The 23,338-nt window shown below is 41.5% G+C and overlaps 3 protein-coding genes across 4 annotated transcripts in view; 2 read left to right on the forward strand and 1 right to left on the reverse strand.

Annotated features, from left to right (window-relative positions):
* Positions 1-199: 199 nt before the first annotated feature.
* Positions 200-10,030, forward strand: dhx9 (DEAH (Asp-Glu-Ala-His) box helicase 9). Of its 2 annotated transcripts, XM_047028115.1 has the most exons (28): positions 200-342; positions 779-908; positions 1,021-1,161; positions 1,278-1,392; positions 1,500-1,657; positions 1,953-2,101; positions 3,067-3,113; positions 3,214-3,350; positions 3,477-3,566; positions 3,786-3,950; positions 4,091-4,168; positions 4,479-4,670; positions 4,798-4,939; positions 5,037-5,119; positions 5,362-5,518; positions 5,633-5,727; positions 5,903-6,116; positions 6,299-6,393; positions 6,530-6,603; positions 6,740-6,892; positions 6,989-7,149; positions 7,337-7,448; positions 7,539-7,700; positions 7,956-8,083; positions 8,177-8,406; positions 8,560-8,675; positions 8,870-9,070; positions 9,321-10,030. In XM_047028115.1, the coding sequence occupies exons 2-28, from the start codon at positions 798-800 to the stop codon at positions 9,616-9,618; spliced, it is 3,804 nt and encodes a 1,267-aa protein (XP_046884071.1). In that variant the 5' UTR covers positions 200-342; positions 779-797; the 3' UTR covers positions 9,619-10,030. The 2 variants fall into 2 exon arrangements, with proteins under 2 accessions (XP_046884071.1, XP_046884072.1); XM_047028116.1 differs by lacking the exons at positions 200-342; positions 779-908; positions 1,021-1,161; ... (1 more) ...; positions 1,500-1,657; positions 1,953-2,101 and adding an exon at positions 2,641-2,969.
* A 90-nt stretch (positions 10,031-10,120) lies between these two features.
* Positions 10,121-13,414, reverse strand: LOC124472318 (testicular spindle-associated protein SHCBP1L-like). Its single transcript, XM_047027094.1, has 10 exons — positions 13,088-13,414; positions 12,804-12,953; positions 12,425-12,639; positions 12,202-12,288; positions 11,846-12,064; positions 11,654-11,759; positions 11,334-11,487; positions 10,900-11,150; positions 10,645-10,755; positions 10,121-10,498 (listed from the first exon to the last, which is right to left on the reverse strand). The coding sequence occupies exons 1-10, from the start codon at positions 13,412-13,414 to the stop codon at positions 10,238-10,240; spliced, it is 1,881 nt and encodes a 626-aa protein (XP_046883050.1). The 3' UTR covers positions 10,121-10,237.
* Positions 13,415-15,456: 2,042 nt separating this feature from the next.
* Positions 15,457-23,338, forward strand: part of lamc1 (laminin, gamma 1) — a 36,445-nt gene continuing 28,563 nt past the window's right edge. Inside the window, exon 1 of the mRNA XM_047027187.1 lies at positions 15,457-16,181. Within this exon, the coding sequence (XP_046883143.1) occupies positions 15,809-16,181 (373 nt within the window). The 5' untranslated portion in view covers positions 15,457-15,808. The remainder of the gene's footprint in view (positions 16,182-23,338) is intronic.

Consider the following 23,338-nt stretch of genomic DNA (forward strand, 5'->3'; position numbering starts at 1 on the left):
AGTCCCCTCAATGTACACTGAGAATCTTTTGACCCTGGGCTATAGAACATAAATTACATGGGGGGTGGATTTCAGGGCAGGGCTGTATTGTGTCTTGTCAAGAAATGCCTAACCTTCCATAAAACCATCAAAATGTGCTGAAGTAGTAGGTAGCGCGCTGCCGCGAGGTGGTGCTTTTCCAGGTGGGGGGTGCATCTGAGGGCACAACACCGGAAGTGGATATAGCTAGCGCTAGATAGCCACTGGGTTCATGGTCTATCCGCACCACTAAACACACTAGTTCACGATCCTGTTCACAAAATATATCTGACTGGTTGATTTCCAAGCCTTTGTGGACCAGGAGTGAGTAGGATATGTGAATTGAGCATCAGTTTGTTTTCGTTTTTGGTTTCCATTAAGTTATTTGGATTGCTAGCTTAAGATTTTGCGTACATGGGATGCGACAAGCAAGCTAAACCAGGGTTAGCTGTCATTGCCATCCTGGTCGCTATAGGCTTATCTAACTAAACTTTAGCGTGCCGTTTATCAAGAATGTTCCTTGCTGGCCAAACTACTTTTTCAGAAATGTTTGTAAAGCAGGAATTAGGGTTTGCAATGTTTTATAGTTCGCAAGTAGCATGACCTGTCTGTTATTCTGTCGCAAAGCTTTTATGTAGCTAACCATTTTAGCTATTGGTAGTTAAACACTACATAGGCGACCTTTTTATAGGCACTAAGAACAACATTGGCCAATGAAGTCTCGATATTTGGGTTCACTTACAAAAAAATCTTTCCACAGGGGGTCATATTAATCCACAATGGCGGACATAAAAAACTTCCTTTATGCCTGGTGTGGTAAGAAGAAACTAACTCCTGACTATGAAGTTAAAGCAGCTGGAAACAAAAACAGGCAGAAGTTTTTGTGTGAAGTGAGTCGTCTTACTTTGATTATTGCAAAACTCTATTATCTGCAACTGGAGAATGATATTACCATTTCATTTGCATGTCAATTGATTTAAAAAATTACCTCCTATTTCTCAGGTCCGTGTTGATGGCTTTAGTTACACTGGAATGGGCAATTCCAGCAATAAAAAGGATGCCCAATCCAATGCTGCCAGAGACTTTGTCAACTACCTTGTCCGAGTTGGTGAAATGAATGGTGCAGAGGTCCCAGCACTGGGGGTTAGAACACCGTTTTTATCTACAAAATTCTGATACCACAAAGTTATTGAACTTTTGGCGAAAGAGCTCAACTTTTTTTATTTCAGTGTTTTCATTGGGTTTTCCTCTTACCATAGGCAAGTGTTCCTGACTACAGTGGGCCGGATGGTGGTGGAGCTAGTGCTGATAGCTTTGGAAGTCTTCCTCCCAGTGGACCTTTACCACCTCATCTGGTTGTGAAAACTGAGCAAGGTTGGATGGATAACCGTCTTAAACATCTTTGAACAATTAGTGGTCTTTAGAAAATGTGATATATGTGAGACTCATGGTTCTGTTGTAAAACTATACCTTTGTGTTAGCAAATCACTCAGGACCAGTCCCTGGCGTGACTGGTTTGGGATACTCTGGAGGTGGAGAACATACCCAGTGTGGTGGTGGAGCCGGAGGGGCTCCGTGGGACCGTGGAGCCAACCTGAAGGAGTACTACTCTAAAAGAGATGAGATGGAAGCACAGGCGGTAAGGCCTCCAACTCCAATTGAAAATGGGCTCAAGGCCCATGGTGACACATCACTGACTGAAAGAACAAGTTCTGTACTCTCATTGCACTGCACTACTGTTTACCACCAATGAACACGGCACTAGCATCAGTCGTTTGTGTTAATCTTCACTGGGTAAGTGAAGCATTGACAGAATATATTCATCACCAGGGGTATTTATTAATGTATATTGGCCTGGTAAATATGTAAGTTGTACTAAAGAGTCAACTAGATCCAAGAATTAAATCACTCTTTGTTTGTTTTGTTCCAACTAGACTTTGGAGTCTGAGGAGGTTGATCTGAACGCAGGTCTCCATGGAAACTGGACCCTTGAGAACGCCAAGGCCCGTCTGAACCAGTTCTTTCAGAAGGAGAAGAACCAAACTGATTACAAATATACCCAAGTGGGGCCTGACCACAACAGGTCAGGATAGAAGCAGGGAATGCAACATCCCCTGGACCACACACACCTAGTATTCAATTATTTATTCATATAATCCTAGAAGATATTTATGGCAATCATATACACACCTAGATGTGGGGTCTGTATGTTTTTCTTCTGGACTGCTACTATAGACTGTAATAATGGACTACTAAATGATAATAATACATTTCATTTGGGGCCTTGTCATGGACCTCTTACCTAAAATGGGCCTATATAGGTGAATTAAAAACTGTGGAGGTTAAAAATAAATCTGAAATCAGTGGACAGATTTAACAAATACACTGGGAAGCATAGAAAAGTTTAAAGGTTATCGGCAGTTCGCAATAGATCTGTTTGGGGAGGGGGTGCGTTCCAGAGTCTGGGTGCAGAGCAGCTAAATGCACAGCCTCCCATGGTTCAGAGGCAAAATGGGCACAGAGGAATGCTACAGAGATGAGACATGAGACCCCTACGGGTGTGCTGGAAACACCAGAGTGATCTCGAGAGAACCCTTCTGTTTTGTTTTTGTGAGTTATTACTGAAACAGTGCCTCACAAAGACAATACTGAACCCATTCAAACTAAGCTGAAGTGTTCTTAAGAGTAAACAACGTGGACAACGGTGACGCCAGAGATCCCAACCCTACTTGTCGAGACATGCAACATCGTTTAGGATGCACTAAAGTTGTCGCATGGTAGCAAAGGATTTCCTGGTTGTGATTTTTGGTGTCACTGTTCCACTGTAGGACTGAGGCTGTCTATGGACCAGAAGTGAAAGTCTTGATTCTTGTTTAAAAGTCTGACTGAAAAACATATGGGTATCCATGGGGTTTTTCGTCAGAGTGCTCTGTAGGCTGCTTAGTGAAGAGGTCAGTTGGTCCAATTATCAATCAAAATCAAAGTCTTTCCCCAGACATTCTACAGTGAACTTGGGTAGATGGTCTGTCTTATTTTCTCTCTATCCAGGAGCTTTATAGCAGAGATGCAGTTGTTTGTGAGGCAGCTGGGTAGAAGTAAGTACGAGACATGTTGGTCTATATACTCATTGCTATTAAACATAGTGGCATTTCTAATTCAACTTTTAAAATTGCCATGTACAATTTTGTCCTTTAGAAGTCATAGCCCGAGAGCATGGTTCAAATAAGAAACTTGCGGCCCAGTCCTGTGCCCTATCGATTGTCCGCCAGCTGTACCATCTGGGTGTGATTGAGACCTACAGTGGGATAGCAAAGAAAAAAGAGGGAGAAATTGTAAGTTAATAATAACTAATTTCTGTCTAAAGGTGATCTCGACATGGTTTGAAATGAGAATTTGGTTTATTATTGATATAATTCCAGTTCTTCATTGCTTGACTTTTTGGGGGGGTTTCTCTGCAGTTGGAGGCCATTGAGGTTAATGTTCAGGACGATTTGCAGAATCAGTTGCGGAGCTTGGTCCAAGAGATGGGTGTTGAAATTCCTCCAGCCGTAAGTACCCCAGTATAGAACAATTCATGAAAAAATATATGCACTCACATTTGCCTTCAGAACTGCCTATTTCTCCTAAAAGCATAGTGTGCGCCATGTGATTGGCTGATTAGATATTTGCCTTACATAGTAGTTGAGTAGACGTACCTAATGAAGTGGGCGGAGAGTGTATATTTGTGTGCCAAGTCAAACACAGCAAGTCTCCCTTATCTCCCTCAGCCTCAGGCTTCCACAAGTCCACCCGTGTCTCTAATCCAGGGGAAGATGGCAATGTTTGAGCCTTCTCAGAGGCAGAGTACAGCAGGGGTGGTACCCTGGTCCCCCCCCCAGATTAACTGGAACCCCTGGACCAGCAGCAACATTGATGAAGGGCCGCTTGCATTTGTGAGTATCTCTCCATCTTGTTTTTCTTTACCGACGGCTTGGTTATTCCTTCTTCTTTTATCGTCTTTCCTTTTCGTGGCCTGATTGGTTACAGTTGATTCTCCCTCTTTCTCTTGACATGTCTCACTTCTCCCCTCCAGTGCACACCAGAGCAGATCAGCTCAGACCTTCACTATCAGCTGACCCAGCAGCTGGAGCAAGATGTCAACCTACAGAAGGTATGCTGTTGTGGAAACACTTCCTGTCATCAGCCATTATGTTAACATATATATATTTTTTGTACATATAATATATATTGTTTTCAATATACATTTACATTACATTTAGTCATTTAGCAGACGCTCTTATCCAGAGCGACTTGCAGTAAGTACAGGGACAATCCGAGGCAAGTAGGGTGAAGTGCCTTGCCCAAGGACACAACGTCATTTGGCTCAGCCGGGAATCAAACTGGCGACCTTCAGATTACTAGCCCGATTCCCCACCGCTCAGCCACCTCTTTGAAATATATTTAAATATGTAATTTTCCAGATCATTGCAGAGCGAGATGGCCTTCCAGTGAAGAAGTTTGAGTCCGAAATTTTGTCCGTCATTGAGCGCAACCCAGTGGTCATTATCCGTGGGGCGACCGGCTGTGGCAAGACCACCCAGGTGCCCCAGTACATCCTGGACCAGTTCATCAAGAACAAGCAGGCATCCAACTGCAACATCGTTGTAACTCAGGTACGACCGACAAAACAAGGAAGTACAATTGACATCTCTTTGAAAATGTACTTCAGATAAATTCTTCCTTCGCCATTGTCACACAAATCCAAACAAAATGGACATTGTGGCCTTATTTTGTCCTCAGCCGAGGCGCATTAGTGCTGTGTCTGTGGCTGAGCGTGTGTCTTACGAGAGAGGGGAGGACGTGGGGAACAGCTGTGGCTACAGTGTCCGCTTTGAGTCCATCCTTCCTCGTCCACACGCTAGTGTTCTTTTCTGCACTGTCGGTAAGTGTCCCACCGGCCATTATAAGAGTCGGTCATAATAGCCAGGCCCCCTTTGTAAGTCTTCTAAAAATGACGAAAATGTTCCCTCCATTTTCAGGTGTATTACTTCGTAAGCTAGAGGCAGGCATCCGAGGAATCAGCCATGTGATTGTTGATGAGATCCATGAGAGAGACATCAACGTAAGTTCCTGTGGCCAGATTTTAATATACCAATATACTATGAATATATCTTTTTATAGAACATATGGTTCGAGCAGGAGTTCCACCCACTTCCTGGCTTCTTGCTCACAGAGAAGCATTTTACCCACTTATAACGTTTAGTTTTTTACTTGCACAGACTTAACTGTGAAAGAAGGAAATTGAATAAAGGGACATTCAGCAGGTGTCTTCATATTTCAAAGTGTGTGTTCTGTTCTTGCCAGACTGACTTCCTGATGGTGGTTCTGAGGGACGTGATCCAGGCCTACCCAGAGGTACGGATAATCCTCATGTCTGCCACCATTGACACCACCATGTTCAGCGAATACTTCTTTAACTGCCCTGTCATTGAGATCTTCGGACGGACATTCCCTGTACAAGGTAAGAGTTGTTTCACACAACAACAACAACAGTAACGCATTTACTGCATCCATACTAATTGGCGGCTGCTTCAAAACGTTGCAATTGATGTTCTGTTTTATTATTTTATTTCAGAGTACTTTCTGGAAGATTGCATTCAGATGACCAAATTTATTCCACCCATGGATAGAAAGAAGAAAGAAAAGGATGACGAAGGTGGAGAGGATGAGGTGTGATATCTTCTTTTCAGGCATCTATGAAGCCCTCTGTGAATTGCTTATAAAAACGGCTATACAAATAACATTTGAATGTATTTCAATCTTGAGTACTGATGAACATCCACTGTAAAAAATAAAATAAAATGCCAATCCGGCCTAACCAATCTTTGTCCACCTTCTATTACAGACAAACTGCAATGTCATCTGTGGGCCCGAATACACCCCTGAGACCAAGCGCTCCATGGCCCTGATGAGTGAGAAGGAGACTTCCTTTGAACTTGTGGAGTCTCTGCTCAAGTACATAGAGACCCTGCAGGTGGCTGGAGCTGTGCTGGTTTTCCTGCCTGGCTGGAACCTCATCTTCTCCATGCAGAGACACCTGGAAATGAACCCTCACTTCAGTGAGTATTACACAGAATTGGATTGGTATCTTCCTCAAGTAGTTAGCGGAGACTTAAGTCTGCCTTAGAGCCAGAGTAGAAGAAAAAAACTAAAAAAAACGGTAGTTTCCTGTCAGTTTTAACATTTTAACATTGACGTCTCTCTAGTGACTTGTTTCACAGTATTTGGTTGTTCTCCCCAGGGAACCAGCGGTACAGGATTCTGCCCCTCCACTCTCAGATCCCCAGAGAGGAGCAGCGGAGGGTGTTTGAGCCTGTGCCTGATGATGTCAGGAAGGTCAGTCTCAGAGCATCACACCGGAATAAACAAACAGGAAGCTTGTAGTTGACAACTTTGTAGGTGGTTTTCATGTAATGATTGCATACAGCTTTAATGATTGCAGTTGTTTGATAACGCATTTGACATTTTGCAGGTGATCCTGTCTACCAACATTGCCGAAACCAGTATCACAATCAACGATGTTGTATATGTCATCGACTCCTGCAAGTAAGTAGCCTTCATTTCATGTCTTATCAAATGTCTCAGTCCTCAAAAGAATAATTATAATTATAAATATTTATTGTGAAATATAGATGAAAAATAATTACTTTATACTAAAGTAATGTTTTGTTCCTCCATGTAGGCAGAAAGTGAAGCTGTTCACATCCCACAACAACATGACCAACTACGCCACCGTGTGGGCCTCCAAGACCAACCTGGAGCAGAGGAAGGGGCGGGCGGGACGCGTTCGCCCTGGATTCTGCTTCCACATCTGCAGTCTTGCACGCTTTAACAAGTACACATCCAATTTGACTTCCTTGCTTCCCGCTCCACTGTTTAGGACGTTCTATTGATGGGAATTGTGACCCCTTTTTTTGTTTCTGTCTTCAAGACTTGAAACCCATATGACTCCAGAGATCTTCCGCACCCCTCTTCATGAGGTGGCCCTTAGCATCAAGCTACTGAGGCTGGGAGCTATCGGCCACTTCCTGTCCAAGGCCATCGAGCCCCCACCCCTTGATGCTGTCATCGAAGCCGAACACACGCTGAGGGGTAAATCCTTCTACCCTATCAAAATACACGTTAGACTTAAACCCCACTGAAACTACTGTATATTATTCCACTGTTACTGCAGGTCACTTTGGAACATTACCCCTAATCATTGCTAACTTTTGAATTGAGATAACATTGGTTTAAGATTAAGTTTAACTGGCTTTGTGGGTGTTATTCTTCCCTCAAGAACTGGATGCTCTAGACTTAAACGATGAGCTAACACCACTCGGACGTATCTTAGCGAAGCTGCCCATTGAGCCAAGGCTTGGGAAGATGATGATAATGGGATGCATTTTCAAGTAAGTGAGAAATCTCATACAAATTTCATATTTTTACAAAATGAAATATTTTGATGTTAAATGCTATTGCTTTCCCTTGTGGTTCTGTAGTGTTGGAGATGCAGTGTGCACCATCTCAGCTGCCACTTGTTTCCCAGAGCCTTTCATCAGCGAGGGCAAACGATTGGCTTTTGTGCACCGCAACTACGCAGGCACCAGGTTCTCTGATCATGTGGCACTGCTGTCCGTCTTCCAGGCCTGGGACGATGTTAGGTGGGTCAATTGGACATGTATATTTCAAATACAGTATTTCCCCTCCTGCACCTCATTGAAGAACTAGCACTAGATAAACCTGATTGTATAAATAATACTTTGGCTGCAGTCCTCTCAAGTTCTTGTTGTGCACATAAGGCAGGCAAATTTACATTTCACTCGTATGTAACTTTCTCAAGTCTTCCACCTTTTGCCAAATGGTGACTCTGCATTATGTAAAGGTATTGATGTCTGGCCCTCGTCCTTGAATTTCAGAATGGGCGGAGAAGACGCAGAAACCAGATTCTGTGACCACAAAAAGCTCAACATGTGTACTCTGAGGATGACCTGGGAGGCCAAGGTACAGCTGAAAGATATCCTCATCAACTCTGGCTTCCCTGAAGGTAATAACGGATCGCATCTATTCTGTCTTTGGATTCAAACCTAAATATCCCACCCCCCTCCCTTCAAAGCCATTTGTCCATTTCACCCCGCAGAATGTTTGATGACCCAGATGTTCAACAACGTTGGACCAGACAACAACCTGGACGTGGTCATCTCCTTGCTGACGTTTGGCTCCTACCCCAACGTTTGCTACCACAAGGAAAAAAGGAAGATCCTCACCACCGAGGGGCGCAATGCCCTCATTCATAAGTCCTCTGTCAACTGTCCCTTTAGCAACCATGACATGACCTACCCCTCGCCTTTCTTTGTCTTTAGCGAAAAGGTGGGGAAATCTGGATTTGTCTCATTTAAACAATTCGCAAAAAGATTAAATGGCAAGGGCACTGTATTACGTTTTCATGTCAAGACTTGTAAAAGTAGAACATTCCCAATATGAGTCAATATCAGTTTAAATTCCAGTTCTCTTTTCCCACAGATCCGAACTCGAGCCATTTCGGCCAAAGGAATGACACTAGTCAGCCCTCTGCAGTTGATCCTGTTTGGCTCCAAGAAGATCACATCAAACGGGGAAATCATTGAACTGGATGATTGGTGAGCGTCTTCCTAGTGGTGCATACTGTAATGAACAGTTTTCACCGCATATTTGACCTTTAGTGCTTTAATCTTGCCCTAAATTTTCAGCATGACCATGGCGAGGTCAAGCAGTTAACTAGTAGCCAAGATCATTTATTCTCTGTGACTAGGCAAAGGGAAAAAGATCAATCAATGAATACTTGTTTTTGTAGGATCAAACTAAAGGTTCCTCATGAGGTGGCGGGGAGCATTGCGGCTCTGAGGGCTGCTATGGAGGGCCTGGTTGTTGAAGTAACCAAGGACCCAGAGTATATCCGACAGCTGGACCCCACCAATGAGCGGCTGCTCAACCTCATCCGTCAGATCTCCAAGCCTTCTGCGACAGGGCTTAACCTCATGGCCAACAACCAACGGTTAGTAAGCAACTCCTGCCTAATCTTCACGAGTGGTCGAACACATGACCAGTCTTCACAGCTCACTGAGAAAGGGAAGATTTAGTTAGATAAAAATCATTTGTGATGGCAATAATGGATGTTTTGTGTGTCTTCTATAAACATATAGCGCTTAGGATAAAAGGAAAGGAAAACAAAATGTTTTAAAAAGTATATTGATGTCAATTAAGAAATGCTTTTAAAATAAGTTTTCTGTTTTTCATTTTTCTAGTTTTGGTGATGGCCCCCGTCCTCCCAAGATGGGTCGTTTTGATGGAGGTGGTTATCAAGGAGGAAGTGGAGGCTACAGAGGAGGTGGAGGCTACAGAGGAGGTGGAGGCTACAGGGGAGGTGGAGGCTACAGGGGAGGTGGAGGTTATGGAGGAGGGGGAGGTTATGGAGGAGGGGGTTATAGGGGTGGAAGTAGTGGATACAGAGGTGGTGGTGGTGGTTCTGGCGGTTATCGAGGAGGGGGTTATGGTGGAGGTGGTTATGGTGGAAACAGGGGTGGATACAGGGGTGGGTACTAGAACACCTCAATCGATGAGTACATTTTGTTGTGGTCTTATAGGGTTTACAATATTACCATGTGGTAAACTTGGAAAAGGTAAAATCAGCACTCAGTAAGTGCTGATTTTAGCCAGCCGACATCTTTAACCGCAGTCCCTGGGTCATGTGATGACAAGTATGTGGGTATTACCCTTGTAATACATTTTTTGTTGATGTCGTGTTATTTTTAACCCTTCTTGAGATATGTTTGTCAATGTTTTGGGGCACTCATTTATTGTTGTAAGCCTTGTTTTGTCCCATTTTTCAACAATGTCTACAGAACAAAAAATATAGAAATTAGCACAAAAAAAGAATGTGTGTGTATAATGAATTTAACATTTTGATTGAATACTTTTTATTGAAATGCTCAATATAAAAACACCATACACTGAATGCTTGAGAGCATAACTTGTCTTGAACCATTGCTCTCAATGAACCCTTCATAAAATGTGTTATCAGTGAATAAGATGCACTGATGAGCACTTCATTTAACTAAGAAATATACCGCATCAGCTGAAGTACTTACACAAGACATCCAATTAGACAACACTTAAAATGCAAATGAGGTGTTCTGTACATCTGAAGGAATGTAATGACTTTCTAAGAACTGAGCCACATCTTGCGCTGCAAGCCTACATTCCCCATTGTATTGGACTCAAATTTGTTGGTGTTCATCTCCAGACTGAGCTCCTGCAAGGCCTTGGACAAATGGTGTGACTCCAGTTGGTCCCCACTGGCGGTCTTTTCAAGGCCCTCTTCACTGGCTTGGTAATGGTGATCAGGCACAAGGATGGACACCCCGTAGCCTAGATTGTCATGGATGTGGTTGTCAGACATCTTTAGCTGGGGCTTAGGAAGTACCTGGTCATAGAAAACATATTAGTCTGTAACTATAATATACCTGGGTTTGGGAAGTGTAGATTATGTGATTGTATTATATGTACAGCATGTACTCTAATGCAACGCTAACAACAAAAATCCCATTGAATAGTTCAGATGTCAAATACCTTGAGATTAATGGCACCCATTGAGCCTTTGGCTGCCTGGTTGCTGCAGTTATGAATTTTGTTCCCATGCAGCTCCGCAACGCTCCCTGGGAACAGCTCCACACCTGGCCCCTGATTACATCATCATGCAGTAAATGTGTCAGTGCTGACATGAATCACAGTTACAAGTCTCCCTGGTTCAACAACCCAGATTACAATTCATTCCAATCAATGTTAGATACAATTATCAAGTTTATATGCAGACTAAACCATTACCTGGGCACCTGATATTTCACAGTTCTTCATGATCAGACAAGCGCCAGTTAGAACGCACACTCCTGTGCCATCGCATTTCAACACGCAGTTCTCCAGCGTCATCTGTCCTGCCTCCACCACCACAATCCCATCACAGGTCCCTTGCTGCATCAGCGTCAGGTTACAGAGGGTCACCTTTGTGGCTTTGGAGGCCACAAAGTTGTTGTGTGACGGGTCTGAGAAGAACACCACCTCCTGCCTCTCTCCTTCACCTGCATGATAACACATATATTAATGCTTTCACATCACTAAGTCATTCTCACCCAGAAATGGTAAAGAGTAGAAATTATGTAAGTAAAAATGTTGAAAGGGCAGTTCATTCCAATTACAGGGCAGTACACACAAACTACATTGATTTAGGATATTAAAATACAAATGTACATTTAATGTATTACCTTTGATGACTATGTCCTCAGTGAGGGATGACAGTGCAGGGGCCTGATACTCCCCAGGGAACACCACCACTACGTCTCCAGAGTAGCAGGATTCCAAGGCTACTGACAGACAGTCGTGCTGCTGGATCAACGCGTCTGAGGAGAAATTCTTAAACTGTGATGTAGGGGTGCAAGAGAAAGAAAGAAAGTCAAAATGAGAGCTAAGCTGAATTATTCTTGTTTCAGTGTAAAGCTGTTTTCAAAAAGAGTCAATTACATTTCTGCTTGTCGCTTGACAAGTATGTCATGTAAATACTTAACATCTGCGCTAGCAGACCAACCATATCTGTTGTCATCATTTGGGCCACAATGTGTGTCACAGGTCTTCCAGACGCCCTCTGTCCCCTTCTGCGCTTGCAGATCCTCGGATAGAACGGTCCATGGCTGCTGAGCAATGAGATTGAACATATACAACCAAGGCTTGCATCCAAGCCCTAGCAATGTTCTGTAATGAAACTGAAAAGAAATGGCACCTGAGTCGCATATCTTCCCAGAACTTTAGGAGCCCACATAGCATCAACATTTCATAGTATTTCTTCCAGCACTCCACAGCCTCCCCTGGTAGGGTTTCCCCCTGAATACTGCTCTGGAACTTTGTCAGCTCCAGCCGTTTGCTCCTGTAGTCTTCCAAGGTCTTTCGGTAGCGCTCATTGATTGGACCAGGAATGGTTCCGTCATGGATGTCATAGTACCTGCCAAAGTTCACCGCATAGACCCAACAAAATTCAACGTTGTTTCAATTACTATTACAGCACTTACAGTGATATTGCAAGGGGGTGTGGGTTATAACCATGGTTAATAATGTCAAATAAATGTTTAAAGTCCTTACAGTTGTATACGTTTTTCTATAAGCCCTGCATAGTCATCACCCTCCTCTTCGTCATCCCAGTCTCTCCAGAGGAAATCGTAGAAAAACCTAGAGATCAAACAGAGGTTGAAATCAAATATGCAGTCTAGAAGACTATTTTTTCTCAAGGATACTCAGAGACTGGAAATATGACATGTGTTAACTCATGCTGAGAACCGAATATGAAATGTATTGACATGTTTACCGAGCATGTTCCAGAGCCTCTGCTATGCAGTCAACATCAGTCCCCAGCCCTTGTAAAGGATAGACATCCAAGACTGGCACAGAGTAGTCATGTTCCCTCAAAACATCTTCAACTAGCTCCCTTGGCAAGTTGGCAATATTTGAGGAAAATGGCTCGGCCACAGAAACTGAGACTCTCAGAGGGATGCTTTTTCCATCAAATGGAGTGGCCTCAACCTAAAAAGAATGCACGGGTTAGTGGATAAGTAGTTCATTGAGATGTTCACCAATACTAAGCCTGCCCATCGGCTTAACTTTTTACAAAAGGTGTGACACAGACAATATGATAATTAAACTGAAAAGAAAACATGTCTACTTGTCCTCAGGTTACTGTACAGAACCTGCATGAGCACACCAACGAAAGGTAGGTCCCCAATTTCACAGTGTTCTAATATGAGTTCTGGAGCCGTTTTCCACACTGCTGTCCAGGAAACTTTGGTGGCAAGTTTCTTTAAAATATAAAGGCTGATGGCTTCATCTGCGTCTTCTGCCTAATGTGAGAAAATAAATCATGATGTAGCAGCTTACCACATATCATTACATCTAAATTATATCTACATATTTCATTGACTTGCTAGCTATCTAGTCTGGACTACCTTGCTGGCTAGCATTTTTATTTATTTACCGAACACTGGCCAATCATCTGATCGCAGAACAGGTCGACTCTCTCGTCGTATGTGTAGGTCTTATTCGAGATGAAGATTTGTGGCAAGAGTTTAGCATATTCCTCCACATCTTCTGGTTCTTTGTTAGGACTGGGGGACACTTGTTTACTTCTAACTTTACTCCTGACAATTTGAGGAGTGACACTATTAGACGTTGATGGTGACTCGGGATCAACTCTAGGGTCCTCCGCTTGTAGACTGTCGTTGGATGGAGCTTCGGGGGGAGTAACGGTCACTTTCAGGTCGGTTTCTTCATCGAAATGGTCACATTGAGCTGATGTAGCCATTATAACGACTGAGTCATGAGTACAATTATAAACGCTTTGAAGATAATTTATCTAGCCTGAGCTTCCTAGACTACAGTATCAACGTTTATACTTGTGGCGAAATGCGCGACTAGTGCTAGTATAACCGATTTCGTTGTCAACTGTCACACGAGCTTAGATCATGATTTTTATTTTTTCTCATTGGCGGGAAAGGAAATGCCTCGCTCTAAACTGAAAAGACTGGCTAGTACTGTTACAAACTTAATGAGAAGCATTGTTGACAAAACATACTTCAATCTATCTGTATTTTCCTGCTTCGCTTTGCCAGTGTAAAGTTTGTCAAATCGAGGTGGAGATGAATACCAGGTTAAATGCCATACCAAGTTCTTCATAGTTTATTGATAAGAAATGATGCAATCCAACAACAAGATTTGTTAAAAATAATACAAACTGTATTGTGGATTTGTATTGGCACTTTGCCAATTGAATTGCCATTTGAGAAACACATTTCCATTTGAATAAAGAGTCGAAAAAAACTTGTCAATATGATATGCAATGTAAGAGGCTAAGCTTTATTCAAAATTGTATTTTAAAAAATCTAACTTAATTGAGGATTGCATTATCATTTGCACATTGAATTGCCGTTTGAAAAATGCATTGACGTTTGAATAAAGAGTAGGCCTTATACACTTCCATAGAAATTGCCTTACAGTGCGTTCACACTGCAGCGACGCGATGCGAGCGACAACATGTTTTCCATTCATTTTCTATGAAGCCAGGCGAATCGCTTGCGTGGTGCATTGTGGGTAGCGACGCAACAGAGTTGAGATTTTCTCAACTTTATGCAAATGAGGAGCGATTTTCGCTATGCGATGGCCAATCGGAGTGTTTTCTTGTTTCTCCTAACGTAGCAACCATGGCAAACATTTCTAGCTTTCTAGGTTTCAAGGTGAAGGAGAAACTAATCGTTTGTGTGGCTGCTTACCCAGTCCTGTACGATACATAGCTGTATTTGTACAGAGATGTTCATTTAAAAAAAAACAATGCATGGCGCAAGGTTGCCGAAGTTGTTGGTACTTGTACTTTCTAATTCAGTCTAGTGACATTACGTAACTTCGTTCTGTGTGTGGTAACTAGCTAGCTAGCCCGGCTGGAACTCCCTATCGTATCGACAGATTAGCAGAGATTGAGGAATATAGTAAAACGTTTTTTACACATGTCAACGTGTATGTCTATTAAACAGTTTTGTATGTTGTATACAAGTTGTATTTTGATCGATGTTGCAACTACGTAAACCCAAGTCTGCACACTTGGCCATGACAACTACAATAGTGACTTTAGAGAACTACATTCTACATTTATCTGCTTGAAACGCCCCCGAGCGTGGTGAACTGTGGGAAGGCAAGCGATGGCAAGCGATTCGCGTCGCAGCAGTGTGAACGCACTGTTAGTCCTTATTAAATGTGAGAAAACGAATTACAACTTTTGCAGTTGATAATCCCAGTTAGTATCTTTCATATAAAATGTGGCCTACCATTGGGAAATTTAAAGTTATTTCAAATAATTGCGAAACCTCATAAACGCACGATATGGAGTGTTTTAGTTCCTTAAGGTAGCTACATCCACGTTCTATTCTTAGTCATACCAGACTCCTGCCCCACAGAGTATATTTAACCTTGCCCTTTGATCCTTCAGCACACAGGAACATTATCTGCTCTAAATTCAGTGTTTCCTCCTCCATGACGTAGTCCATGAGGGCCACTCTTGTTACAATTTTCTCAACTTAATTAATTATTGAGTCTAAAACAAAACTATTACACAATTACTTCAAGTCATCATCAACTGCAAATATAACAAAGTTGAGTAGATAAATGACAAAAGAAGTGCACAAACGTTTTGACTTTATTTGTTTGTTTTTTTGTTATGGTGAGCTAGCGTTTTTTGATACTATCCGATTTCTCTGCATATGAATTGCGCCCGCCTGTGTCAATTCTGGGTGGTGCACATGTAGGCCTAACAAACTACCTTTTTACACAGTCGGCAGATCATCAAAGCACCTTAGTACGGAAGTCGACGTAGGGAACTTTGACTTGCGCAGTAGCTGCTAGGGTGTAGTCGGATATAGTTCTTTTTCTTCTGAAGTTTATCCATGGCGGTGGACACAAAGCACTGAAACCGTGGAAGTTTGGGAAACAGAAAGAGGGGTGCGCGAGAGAAAGGAGAAGACTTTGGGACTGACCGAATGCTATTGGAAAGGAGCAGCGAGTGAACTTGTTTTCCGTATGGTTGTATTTGTTTCACCAAGAACGCGGTAACTGGTTTGTTACCACAAAGTTGAAAGTTTGAAGGTGTTGGGGGGATACGTGTAGCATTAGCTGAAGATCACTGTTGTCTAAGAGAATAGCCCAACTCAAAATGCGGTCGTTTTTCAAAGTTGTAATCTCATTGACTTGTTTGGCTGTATGCAGCCACGGTGCTATGGATGAATGCACTGATGATTCGGGTCGGCCTCAGCGATGCATGCCAGAGTTTGTCAATGCTGCTTTCAATGTGACTGTAGTTGCTACCAATACTTGTGGATCTCCACCCGAAGAGTACTGCGTACAAACAGGGGTTACGGGGGTCACCAAGTCGTGCCACATCTGCGATGCCCGGGATCGTAGTCAACACCACAGCGCTGTATATCTCACCGATTACAACAACCAACATGCCACCACCTGGTGGCAAAGTCAAACTATGTTAGCGGGCATCCAGTACCCTAACTCTATCAATTTAACTCTTCATCTTGGTAAGTATCCTATTGCACGCACAATGTTTGGACCATTTGAGTCTTGGTCACACGTTTTGTTTTGCATGGATAATGAGAGACTAGCAACGTTCGACTCAAGTCATAGCCTACATTTCATAATATCTAGGCTACAATGTTTTAGGTAACTGACATAACAGTCGCATAATCTGTTTAACTCGTAAAGTCTCCCAAGTATAGTATGTAAAGTAGTAGGCTCCAATGTTCAAATATGGATGTGGATGTGGGTGACTTTAGTAATGCGGCCCTTTGGTTTTCAAGGGGAGGGCTGATTGTTTTTCGATGTGCAGTTTTGCAATAAGCCAACTGATGTGCCTGAGCTGCGGTTTCTTGTTGACCACCTCTGAACTGTTTTGCTTTTTGACAAATAACAATAATACATTTGATAGACAGTCATTGTGTCAAGCATGCGAAATTAACTTATGTTTAAGTGACTCGTATAACACACCCCTCGCAAGGAAACTTTTTTAACGACTGCATTTACATTATTTCAGATTTGTTAATTATAAGACGCCAATGGGATATAGCTCTAGGTACCCAGCCCCTCTGTTTTAGTAGGACTTGACATTCCTAAGGAGTTTAGTCATAGCAAGTAAAACCATATAGTCTAAGTAAGGGAATAAACTGGTATCATGCTAGCCTACACAATCTATTCGGTCATATCTTTAAGGTTAAGTCAAAGCAATTTCAGTTAGTGTTGTTCTCTGTCTGTATCATCATAACTTTTGACACCCAAATTCCTAAATTATAAAACTAATGATATGCCTGCTTGTATTGGGTTTAATTCTGCAAATCTTCCATGCTCCTCTAAGATTTTGGTTTGGACATTTGGTAATCTACACTCTGCTCATATGTTACATTATGGGCATTGCATAATGTATACGTCTAGACAGAACATTGGATTGCATCCCATTTAAGGAAAATATGAATGGTTCAGTCTGTCTTCTCGGCTCTGATATAGAGAGGCTGGAACATTTGACATGGAGTGACTCCTACTTGTCTTCCATTATCACTCTAGAGGCATGAAGTTACTGCATTTGTTTTCCACTTAACACAAAAAAAAAATCAATTTCAGATACAAAGCAAAATGATAATATGTACAGTAGTAGGTTATTATTATTTATATATTTTGATCATTTTGTGTTGAACTGTTGGCATGGTCTCCTCATAGCCTTATATTCAAGCACAAGATGCAGCTTTGATTCAGTCATGGCGATTTCAAGCTTGTGGCTACAGTGTTTGCACATGGGCTATGTTTGTAGTAAGATATACGTTTTTGCTGGTATATACTCAGGACTTTGATGACTTTCATCTCTGTATGCCCTTGAAGGGCTGGTTTGGGCATGAAGAAGGCATGCCCTAACTTGATATTACAGCACTGCTTCAAGAAGAGATTGTTGGCTGCAAAGATAGTTGATGTGGAGAGATGAAAGAAAGTAGACATGTTACATAAAGCAGACGTTTAAACATTAACAGTGCTTAGAGGACTGAATATTCATGTGGCAATCTGAAGGAGACTCTGAAGTTAAACCCTGAAGTGTCAGTCGCAGAAGAATGTGAACAATGAAGAGACATACCCTTGAGGCCTCTATTTCGGTGTACTTAAAAGGCATTTGTTCCGATTCCCAAGTAGGAAGGAAAGCTGTTCTGTAAATTACTAATGTGTCCCCAACACTGCTCAGATTGTTACCATGCCTTATCATTCACCCAGAAAGCAAACCCCGTAAACTCAGTATCATACTGTTTGCTCCCTGTGAGGAAACTTGGTGTTGCACCTACAGTATAGTCTGTACTTCCAACATATCTGGTCAGAAAGTAGTTTATTAACCCAGGTCAGTGACTCCAGTAAGACTGTGACCCACCAAGACAGTAACAGCTGTGCTTGTTTATCATAGGGATGCTCAAACTGAAATTGTGAAATTCCGTTATAAAAGGTGACATTCCCATACCAAGCTTGTTTTTTTTAGTCCTTATCATTAAAGTCTAAACATAAAGGTATGGAGCTTTGTTTTAAAAGTAACTTTCCAGAATTGAATAGCTTTCAGGAAGAAAAGGCAACAGTATGCATCAACAGATGTCTTGAATGTCTTCATCTGTGTGTCCTTTCTTGTCCTAGACCTTATGTTCTGGCCAAATCATAGCGTGGGCCAGCACACAGGAAGAGGTTTGTATGTCCCAGAGATGAGATGAAGCACAGCAGTGTGGGAAAGCCAAGAAGGCTCTTTCTCTGGCCCCCAGGGTGCTTGTCATGTTCCTCGTAGGCTTTCTCAAATGCCGTAAAAGACAGAATCTTCTTCTTTTTTTTCTCAGAACGGCCAGCTGTTACAAATTATACCAATCTGAAAGTGGAGGGGGACTGAAGGGAAGGGAGTAGTCATCAAGTTAAAACCTATTGTTTTACTGGTGAAGGAATGATCTCAGTGTGGGAAACTTGTATGTCCAAGGCTTTCTAATCACACTAATTTGTGTTTTATTCATGAAAAGGTAGTGTATAACAGTGAAAATGTCTGAATTACCTTTATTATTTGTGTAGCTCCATATGAAACCTGTCTTATCTGCTTGAATTTCATTTTGCAATAGATTAAAATAGTATGTTTATGAGTAGGACAAAATCATTTTGAGTATTTACAGACCTGACAGTATTTAGTGGTAACAGATCTTGCTTTCCCAACTTAATGTATCAGTCTAAATACAGCTGTTTTCAAATGGGATGGAAGAATGGTGACAGTTTGGATGTTTCCCCACAGTGAAGAATAGCATACATTCTTCCACTGGACTTTTTTCTCAAAATGTTTCCAACAATAGTAAGGTCAAAAAGGAACAGAGTTTGAATGGGCCTGGCTGTTGACGAACGAATGGAACACTGCCCCAGTCTGCTACTGTAATATTCTTCTATTTCAGCCTTGTCCCATGTGTTACTGTTTGTGATTCTTAAACTAAATCTAGACTTTTTATTTTTAAATGGTCTCATGGACTGCTGTGTTGCATGTTGAATCACTATTCAAACCTTTGAAGGCACCAGGTGCTTTTGGTGATGACCCTGAACTGAAGACAGTGTATGGAGAGACTAGCTGCTGTTGGATATTTTTGTGCGGTCTATTATCATGCAACATATAAACTATGAATATTTTTAAGGGACTTTTTTGTTTGTTTTTGTTTTTGCGACCTTTTAAAACTGAAATCTTGTTCAGTGTTTTTACAGAAGCATATCTATGGCTGCAGTGGCATGGGGAACATAACTTCAGAAAGTGGGCCTTTTGATATTGAGGTGCTCCTGCTTTAACAATATTACTGGACTTTAATCGGCCTATTCATAAGGCCATGAGTGCAGTCAGTTTCCTGCCTGCAATATCCCTTGTCTGTCTGGCCAAACATGATTTCTTCCTCTGTAACAACATGGCCATTTCTTCACTTTGTTGTGACATTCCCTCCTTTGTACAAACAGCCACTGCACAAGCTTAAGTGGCTAAGCACCCAAAGTATTCAAAAGCTGGCCTATTTTCTTACTCACTATATAGTATAAAGGTTTCTTCATTAGAAAAGGGGAATATGTTTGTTTCCAAATAGGTGTCATGGTTTTTGCTCCTCAAATATATATAAGCACAGTATTTAGTAATTTCCCATACAGACAAAATTGCTTCTGGTGATTCTGCCAAGTCTTATTCAAACGTTTGCTACCATCTTAAGTGGCATCAAGTCAACTTAAGTTTTTTGCTGAGATGTGTAAGACCTTGAACTAAATATTAAATGTACAAACTTGTCGGAATTACGTGATGAGATCAGCAATGATTCAAGTATTGTAATGCAATATCAACCGTTACCTTAACCCGACACATTTTATTTGTATCCCTTTTGACAACAATGGGCTTCACATATGCCCATAAAACTTTCTGTCATAGTGGAGTTAAGCTATAGTGGATGTTGAAACCAACGCCATTTTATAAAAATGTTATAAGAAATTTAGAGAATGTATCAACAAAGAACAAATAGTTTCATTTGGTGATAATCAACTAGAATGTCTAGGTTAATTTGTTTGATTTTGACGTCTATTAGAGCGTCCTTGAATTCATAACCAACCACAGTTTGAATGTGTCTGAATGACCTGCCATAGCCAGGGGCATTAAAGAAAAAAAGGCAGTCATTTTAGGAATTCCGTCAGTGGCAGTTCACTTTTAACTTGTAACTCTTTGAATAACCCCTCTCCCTCCTCATCAGAGTTCCCTGTAGTCTCGCAGACGACGACAGAGTCCTATCTTTAGATCTGAGGCATGGGTGATCGCTCCCCACCTTCCCCTCCTTAAGTCCTATAACCTCACAAAACTCTTTTGTTTTTTTTCTTTACATGGGGGAGGGGTTATTCAGGAGGTGGATAAGCCTTTTTGTTTGGTCATTCCTACCCGTCTGACCATATCGTCCCCTGTCCCTCCAAATCATTTTCTGTTAGGATCTCCCAGTCCTGATTTACCTGTCTCCCTTTCCTTTTCAAATTATTAATTTTCTCTCACAGTCCACAAGACTATACTTTTTTTGTTGAGACCATAGATTCAAGATTCATCTTCTTATGGTAATCCTTGAAAAGCTTAACCACAGCTTATGTTTGCTGTCCATTCATCAGTGTTTACTTTGAAGTTGAAACTTAACATTCTTGCTGCTCAAAGCTAATTAAAAGGCCAGTGGTATGTTTAGGAGCAGTCCTTTGCACGGCCAAATCAAAGTACCTTTGGTACACTGTCACATGCTGTCACTGTGGTGTTGTCAGAAACTACTACCCCCCTTAAGGCAGCAGAGACAACCGTAGACAACCCTTGTTCTCAAGATGTTTTGAAACGTCTGGAGATGGCTGACTTACTAAAATCAGGCAGGCAAGGGACACTCCTAACCCATGATATTCCATTACCCAATGCATCTGAAATAGTTTGTAGTTGCAAGATTTTTTTATTTTCTTTATCATTACCAATCATTACAAACTTGGGTGTTTGACACAGGTTTTTGCTATGTTGTGAAATTTTATGAAATACCATGATATAATATATTCAGTATATATTTTATGTGGCCTTTTCGGGCATGCGTGTTGTCACAGTAGAGACAGAATTATGCTTTTATTTTAGCTAGGAGGTCAAATGTAATGTGATTATTCAGAATTGCAGCCATTGAAGATGTCTGTTGTCTTATATTTTCTAGAAAATATATGTCCATGGAAACGTCTAACATCTGGATTATGCCTAATAACCTCTGCACACCGCTTCTGGCTATTCAGGAACTACCTGGATCAAACAGGGAAATAACTGGGCCCATTTACATGAGGCATAGCAAAGTTATAGCTCATGTTTGCCCAGTTAGCAATTTAAATGCAATGACAAAGTCTATATTGGTGCCTCTATGCAAGCTGTCTTGTGTGTGTTATTAGGCGACGCACCAGGAAAGCTGTTATCGGATTTGTAAAAGCAACTCTGGCCTACTATCCTGCATATCAAAAGCATTTGCTCTTACAGATAGTTTTTAGGCATGTCCTTAGTTATTGACTGGCTCAAATAGAAATCAACCAGATCTCAACACTGATACTATCTTTTTAGACAACTCAGATTTGAAAACAAGCCCTATTTGAATTGTATGCCCTCAGGCTAGTCTTATTGTGTTTCCAAACCAAGCCATTTGGATGCATGTAGCGTTGGATAGCACTACTAATTTGGCACTCAATACAACCATTTCTGTGTATTCTTTCTGATCTTCCCAACTAACACAGAATATCAGGCTGAATGTGTTTCAAGTTCCATGCCAAAATACAAATCTATTTTATCTGAGTGTTCCTAATCTCTAGTTCTAAGGATATAATATTGTGACTGATTTGAATTAGGCCTATTCTTAGTTCTTAGTAAGTTTTTGTTCTTCAAAAACGTATTTCGAGTTTCATGTCCTTTCATGTTTTTTGTTGCTGGTTTTTACTCTTAAGGGTTTAGACTCTAAATTTTTCAATCAAACGATGAACAGATGGAATCTTAAAAATAATTCATCTGTTCTGAACAAAATTGGACCTGAGACTCGTATATTAGTGAAAATATATGATGTATACTTGTTGTCTCTCTACAGACTAACATGGCAAGCTGCTTCCATCCTGCCAAAACCTTAGGGCTGTGGGAAATGGGTTGACAGACTTGGCTTGGAGAACCCCTTGACTTCCAAATATACCAAAAGGAAGTGTACTACATGGGGGGGCTATGTTATCGTCTACATTGAAGAATTGTGATTTGCTGTGCCTAGGAAATGATTTAATGCCCGAGGGAGAGTATTTTCTAATATTACAGACGGTCTACGTCTGTGAAAAGAGAGCAAGGCATTACACAGGCATGCAGATGCTTGCAGGGTAATTTCAGCCTACTCTGAGTGTGGAATGATCCCCTTGTGGTTGAGGGAAAGACGGGTAAAAAAAGTGACTTTTTTTCAAAGCACTGTGCACAGAGTAGTAAACAGATAATTATGGGGAGTGTGTCAGGCATGTGAACTGATTTACACATGGGTTGATATTTGATAGTGTGAGTCTTTGTTCATGTTTTCCAGCTGCATTTGATAATTGCACAGGTGATTGAGATGCGATGAAAAGGTAGACCTCCAATCTTCTTCATTTCCTTACTTATTAAAGTGGTCTATTTTATCAGTGTTATACAATGCAGAATATTCAACTAAACGCGTAGAAATCATACTGCAGTTACTTGTATCTCTGCCATTTGTACACCATTAGTTTATCCACAAATTATCTGCCTGGATAATTGAAGTAGGGATGGATGTCGTGCATTGGATGGGAGACATTTTCTGCTTCAACACCCACCCAGGGCAATAATCTGGATCTCTAGGGTCCCTCTGGCCCCCCCTGTGAGTAGAATGCTATTTGAGGAGGAGGGCCGGACATGAGGTTTGGAATGACTTCAGTAACTGTTTATGCAGCTGTTGAATGTCTGACATCCATGCTGAAACATGCATCCGGATATACTCTTGTTTAGTACTCATCAAACCCATGGTCAGAACTGATTTGTTTAATCAGCTTGATTAGCATTTCTTTCTATGTTCAGTGTCTTTAGAAGATTGTTAGATCCAAAAGGAAGTTCAATCTTCTTATAGGTTGTGAATGGACATCACAGGACTAT

The sequence above is a fragment of the Hypomesus transpacificus genome, chromosome 10 (assembly GCF_021917145.1).
Source record: "Hypomesus transpacificus isolate Combined female chromosome 10, fHypTra1, whole genome shotgun sequence".
In the NCBI taxonomy this organism is placed as follows: Eukaryota; Metazoa; Chordata; class Actinopteri; order Osmeriformes; family Osmeridae; genus Hypomesus; species Hypomesus transpacificus.